Below are 6,869 nucleotides of genomic sequence, written 5' to 3' on the forward strand. Positions count from 1 at the left end.
GCTCACCTCCTTTTCCTCCTTGCAGTTCTCAAACAGCTAGAAGAACTGCTGAGTGATATGAAAGCTGATGTGACTCGACTCCCAGCTACTATTGCCCGGATTCCCCCAGTTGCTGTGAGGCTACAGATGTCAGAGCGTAACATTCTCAGCCGCCTGGCAAACCGAGCGCCTGAACCTACTCCACAGCAGGTAGGACCATTTTCTTTTCTTTTTTAAAAAAAATATATTTTTACTGATTTCAGAGAGGAAAGGAGAGAGGAGAGAGAGAGACATCAATGATGAAAATTATTGATCGGCTGCCTCCTGCATGCTCCCCACTGGGGATCAAGCCCACCACCTGGGCATGTGCCCTGACCAGGAATCAAACTGTGACTTCCTGGTTCATGGGTTGATGCTCAACCTCTGAACTACACTGGCCTAGGGCAGGTGTCAAACATTTTTTAGCTCCATTTTAAACTTATGGTGCAGTATGGTAGCAATCATCTCAGGTAGAAACTGTAGTTTAACTTTAACCCTGCTGTTTGGCTTCTGTACTTACTTGCTTTGTTTAACAATAGAAAAGTTACTTTGATTTTCTGAATTGTATAAATCATCCCATTCGATTGGATGCCTTATTGATTGTAACGTGACTATCCCATTGATTGTTATCTTACTGGTTTTAGAAAGCACATTCTTCTGTACCTGGGAAACAGGACAGCACAATTATCCTAAATTGTCTTAGTGGCCATAGATAATGCGTTCCAGTTGACTCAGTGGTCCAAGACCAGGACAGTGCAATTACTCTAAATTGCCTCGATGGCTCTAGATAATGAATTCCTGGCAACTCAGTGGTCTCAAGACCTGAGGGCTCTAGATAATGTGTTCCTGTCAACCCAGTGGTCCCAGATAATGTGTTTCTGTCAACTCAGTGATTCGAAGACCCAAAACTATAATTAACATGCTTAATTCTGCTTCTGTAAACTGCTTTTTTTTTGCGAACCAGGTTCCTCATTCCAAACCCTGGGATGTAATCAATACCTTTATGATCTTTGCCTATATAAGTCTGGTGGTAGGCCATCTTATTACTGTGAGATTTGGGAAAGCAAAATGGCCCCTCATAGTCCCGGATTGCAGTAAATGTGACTCTTTAATTCGACTTCTTTAGGAGTCCTTCTGTTATTCTTGGGATACATTACAACAATGGGACCACTCTACCTGGTTTGGCTCTGTGGATGGAGCTTCAGCCTGCGGACTGAGGGGTCCCAGGTTCGATTCTGGTCAAGGGCACATGCCCTAGTTGCAGGCTCGATCCCCAGTGGGGGGCGTGCAGGAGGCAGCCGATCAATGATTCTCTCTTATCATTGATGTTTCTATCTCTCCCTCTTCCTTCCTCTCTGAAATCAATAAAAATATATTTAAAAATAAATAAATAAACTTATGGGACCATTGACTAAAACATTATGTCATAAAGTATTAAATAGTTTGTATTACCTAAATTGTCCTCCTTAAGCAATATTTAAAAATTGATTTTATTATTTTTAAAATTAATTAATTTTTTAATCCTCACCTGAGGATATTTTTCCATTGCTTTTTAGAGAGAGTGAAGTGGAAGAGAGAGGGAAAGACCGATAGAAACATGTGTGTGAGAGAAACACATTGATTGGTTGCCTCCTGAACGAACCTCAACCAGTGCCCCCATAGGGGAGGAGCTTGCAACTGAGGTATGTGCCCTTGACCAGTATCGAACCCGGGACCCTTAGGTCTGCAGCAGGCACTCTATCCACTGACCCAAACCGGCTAGGGCTAAAAAATTGATTTTAGAGCCTGCCCATGTTGCTCAGTGGTTGAGTGTCAACCCATGAACCAGGAGGTCATGGTTCGATTCCCAGTCAGGGCACATGCCTGGGTTATAGGCTACATCCCCCGTGTGGGATATTAGAGAGAGAGGAAGGGAAAGGAAGAGAGAGTGAGAGAAACATCAACGAGAGAAGAAACATAGATTGGCTGTTCAGGAATCAAATAGCGACCTTTTGGTGCACAGGACTTCACTCTACCACTGAGCCACATCGGCCAGGGCCTTAGCATTTTTTAACAGTAGTAACCTGTCAGATAAATACTGAAGTATTTACAGATGAGATAATGAGATTTGATTTAAAATAATTCTACTGGATGGGGATTGATTAAACAGAGGTTTGTTGTAGGTGGCAGGAACAGCCCCAGGTATTAGACGGGTGGGGTTGAACCTGACCTGGGTTTAGCAACCTTGATACTTGAGTTTTGGTTAGGAAAGAATTCAGAACCAAGACTCAAACTATACCAGAACATCTATCTATATCAGGGGTGGGCAAACTTTTTGACTCGAGGGCCACAATGGGTTCTTAAACTGGACCAGAGGGCCGGAACAAAAGCATGGATGGAGTGTTTGTGTGAACTAATATAAATTCAAAGTAAACATCATTGCATAAAAGGGTACGGTCTTTTTTTTTTTTTTAGTTTTATTCATTTCAAACGGGCCGGATCCAGCCCGCGGGCCGTAGTTTGCCCACAGCTCATCTATATATATAAAAGGCTAGGTGTCTGTCCTTCTGACCTGGAACCTGGAACCTTTGTCTGCTGGAACCAAAGAATGAATCCATGGACAGAAAGTGATATAGCAAAGGTGGGAATTCATTGAAGAACAAGTACAGACTCCCACATGGGAGAGGGAAGAGTCCCACGGAATGGACTCCACCTAGCGAGGGGAAAAGGGTCCCACTGAGTTCCTTTTCCCTGTAGTTTATAAAGGCTGCAGTTCCTGTGTCCTGATATCCGCTCTGATTGGTCAATATTCCCCTCCAATTGGTTACTACAGTGATTCCTAAGGCTCTCCTCCCTCACAGTCCTTCCATTCCTCTGGGCTTTCTTCTTTTCCATCTGAATGAAGGGCTTCCTTCTCTTTATTTTGTAATTATAGACCTTTCTTGGCTACTTCCAGTTCCGTCTTATGTAAATGCAATTGTTGCTGCTCCCTTGCCTATGGAGATGTGACTGCACCTGGCTGCCTGATGTTATGGAAATGTACCTTCTCCCAGTCTGCCGTCTGCGCTTTTCCATGGACCCCAATTCTAAAAAATCCCCAAGCCTGCCTATGTTCCCCCCAAATTCCTGCTTCAGCTATGATGCGCACTGACCACCAGGGGGCAGATGCTCAACGCAGGAGCTGCCATGACAGGCACCATGGACCTGGCACCCACAAACCAACCCGTAGCTTCCCCCAATTGGGACACAGGCCCCGCCACCGCCCCAGAGCGACATCCCACCCAATTGCAGCAAATGCAGCCAAGCCCCCATGGCGCAAAATGAGGCCCACAGCCCAGCCCCAAAATGGTCGCTGTGGGTGCTGGGTAATGACGTCACATAGCAACGCCTGGCTTCCTCACCCTAGTGACAAGCATCCTTGGAGTTTCTTCAGCCCAGGAACAGGACTTGCTTTAGAGCCGGGTACAAAGATTTTACAGTTTGACCAATTATTTGTGAAGCATTTTTCCCGTGCCTCATCTCATTTGAGCCTCACAGAAGTCCTGGAGTAGGTAGATAGGAGACTCAATAGAATCCTATTTTCTTTTCATTAGCAAGACACGAATAGTGATATTAAAATATTTCTTCTAATTAATTTCCTTTCAATGTGCACAAATTCGTGCACCAGGACACTAGTTTATTTATAAAATTACAGAGGTAGAAGAAGTAATTCATAGAAGAAAAGGGCTGAGGAAACACGTTATAGAGGCATAGCAAGGGCCCTAGGAGTTTGGGAGTGAGGAAGGTAATGGTGAATCACCTATGGAAAGGGGGAGGGGACGAGAGGTTGGATGGGAAAGGCACTGGCATGCTCCTGGGAGGGAGAGTGAGCTGGGTCCTCTGTCCTAAGAGTTTTAAAGGTGGAGGTTTTAGGGGAGGTCCCAGGGGAAGATCTCAATAGAATATTCAGTGGCTTTTCAGGTGTGTCCTTTTGAGAGGGTTTGGAATGCAGGCAGATAGGGCAGGGGTCTCATGGAAAACAACGGCAGGGGCGGATGCGGCAGTTTGAGCCAGCCTAACCACAGGAACCGACCAAGCAGAAATAACGTTTTTGGACTCAAAGCGGGAGGCATGGGAAACCAGAGGAGGGCCTGCAGTAAACAAGATGTACGGACACTTAGACACAGAAGAAGTTCAGGATAGGAACAGAGAAAGAACACACAGAAACAGGGAAAGTTTAGGTCCGTTGCTGGGCAAAAACAATTGAGGGAGTCAGTCAGGTGACAACACACATAGATATCGAAGCAGGCTTGTGGCAAATATGTACCCCCGGACTACAAGGCTTTAACGGGCAGCCCATTCTTGGGTCCCCCTCCCCTTGCGGGAATCTGAATCTGCTTGTAATAAATTTTCCACACCTTTGCTTAAATCTTCTGGTCCGTGTAGCTCATTCTTCAGCATTGTGAGACTCAACCCTGGGGAAAACACCTTGGCTCACCGTTCTGGTTATCACTTTCAAGGCCCGGGTCTCCACTGATGGGTTGGTTGGCACCAGGGCAGGGGTCATTATTCAATGCAGCTGGTCCTGAGGTCAGCCATGGCATTGCTTGTCTGGTTTTGCTGCTTTTCTGGGCGTGGAGCTACATACACCTGAGGCCTAAATGTTATCTCTAGGAAGGAAAGGTCAGGGGGTCCAAATCACAGGACTAAGGACAAGCTAGGGGGGGAAGGTCACCCCGGGGGCAAGTCCCACCCTACAATTGTCCTTTGCTGTAGGCACCTGGGCTTCCTGCCCTATTAACCTTCTGTATTTGGCCCATCGTCCTTGTCCTGCTTATATCTGTCCTTTGGGTTTGAGACAAGGGTTTTGGAGGTCGAGGATCAGAGTGAGGAACTGAGGAGGGTTACTCCCCTGCACCTGGCAGGGACAACGTATTTAAAAAGTCTAACCCCCAGGGTAGGATAAAAAAAGATGGGCACATGATGGGCAGATGATAATTATTATTGAAACTGGCTGGTGGATACTTGAGGATTCATTATGCTATTTTCTCCACTTCTGTGAATGTTTGGAATATTCCATTGTGCATGAGAAAAGGGTTCTGCAGAAAACCTCACAGGGTGATCTGATCATAAATTGCTAACTGGGCAGATCATGATGGGCATATGACTTTTTAGTCAAAGATTTATTTTTGCTCTGGCTTTTGTGGCTCAGTTGGTTGGGCATTTTCCCATGCACAAAAATGGTTGCCGGTTCGATTCCTGGGCAAGGACAAGTACCTCGGTTGCATGTTCAATCCCCAGCCCTGGTCAGGGTACTTGCAGGAGGCAACTATTAGGGTTACCGAAGGAGGTACACACGAGAACAAAAGCGGTAAAGAATTTTATAAATTTATTAGATCATCTGGAGACCAGATGGGCCGAGACCCAAAATGGTGCTAGCACCCAGGGTTGGGGGAGTCAGAGATTTTAAAGGATTCTAGGCGGGCTTTTTCAGCAGGGAATTCTCTGGTTGAGTCCAGATCCTGGGCAAGTCTGGAGGAGAAAGTTACTGGTTTTAGCAAATGGAGTGTGGTCTAAGTGAAAGGGAATGTAGGTTGGAAAATGATCTAAAGGTCAGTTTCCCAGGTGAGGGGATATAGATTCAATTATTTGATCAGACCTAACAGTAACCAATTGATGTGTCTCTTTCACATTGATGTTCATTTCTCTCTTTTGCTTTCCTTTCCCCTCTAAAATCAACAGAAAAATATCTTCATCTTTGGGTGAGGATTAACTAAAATAAAATAAAATAAAACAAATAAGTAAGTAAAATAAGTTTAATCACCCTCTTAAGAGCACATAATCTTGTTAACTATCCTGTAATCTAATTCCAGCCCGGCTTTCTCCCACCTTCAGGTAATCTTTCTTAAATTCAATCCTTAATTTCAAATTCATAAAAGAAACCACAAAACTCAATTTTCCAGAGTATTTGAGATCTTGCTTCCCAATAATTGCTGCCAGTTTGGCTCAAATAAACTCTTATAGTTTTTTTTTTTACAGGTTTGAATGTACTCATTAAGACCATTATGAAGAAAAGAAGAATATGGGCTTTTCAATTATAGACTTTCAAACCCAGGCCCTGGAGGAGTGGCTCAGTGGTTAGAGCTTGACGGATGTGCCAAGGTTGTGGGTTCCATCCTGGATCAGGGCACATACAAGAATCAACCAATGGAGGCATAAATGAGTGGAACAATAAACCGATGTCTCTCTCTCTCCCTCCCCCCCTCTCTAAAAATCAATAAATAAAAATAAAAAATAATGTTAAGCCAGTTATGACTGCGGGTTTCCTCATTAATGATAGGGTCACTATAACGTCACGGGGACGCTGTAAGGAGCGGTGCAAGCAGAGTGCCTTATGAAACACTGTTTATTGTTACTATTATTACTGTGGTTGCCAACACCAGTTTCCTCCTCTTCCGGTAAAAAGGTTTCTTTCACTCTTACTCTGCTCCTTTCCCGTGGTTCCTCCCTCCTCCTTCCCTCACTCCCCCCCAGTCCCCGCCTCAATGGTTTAGCCCGGCTTCCCCAGAGGAAACCCCGAGGGGCGGAGCACCAGGTGTCTGCTAGCGGCTCGGCCCCCTCCCCCGAGACCACTTGGATCGCTCCGCGTCTGACCGGGGGCCGGTGGTCGAGGGGCGGGGCGCGGGTCCGGGCTCCGATTGGTCATAACAAGGTAAACATCCGGATGCGTGGGGCGGGGCCGGAAGTGGAAGCGGAAGGCGGCAGCTAAAGCGGTTCTGGAGGTTCGGGACTTGGAGCCGCTGCCTCCAGGTGCCATGGGCCAGGCTGAGGCGCGCTGAAGGGACTCGGGACGCTGCAGGGACTTGGGGCTGGGCCATGGCTGGCGCTCGGGG

At 46.1% G+C, this 6,869-nt stretch overlaps 1 protein-coding gene across 1 annotated transcript in view; it reads left to right on the forward strand.

The window, feature by feature from the left end:
• Positions 1 to 6,869, forward strand: part of MTMR14 (myotubularin related protein 14) — a 62,331-nt gene that overhangs the window by 2,325 nt on the left and 53,137 nt on the right. Inside the window, exon 2 of the mRNA XM_006758355.2 lies at positions 26 to 189. Coding sequence (XP_006758418.1) covers positions 26 to 189 — 164 coding nt within the window. The remainder of the gene's footprint in view (positions 1 to 25; positions 190 to 6,869) is intronic.

Source organism: Myotis davidii, unplaced genomic scaffold (assembly GCF_000327345.1).
Source record: "Myotis davidii unplaced genomic scaffold, ASM32734v1 scaffold73, whole genome shotgun sequence".
NCBI classification, from domain to species: domain Eukaryota; kingdom Metazoa; phylum Chordata; class Mammalia; order Chiroptera; family Vespertilionidae; genus Myotis; species Myotis davidii.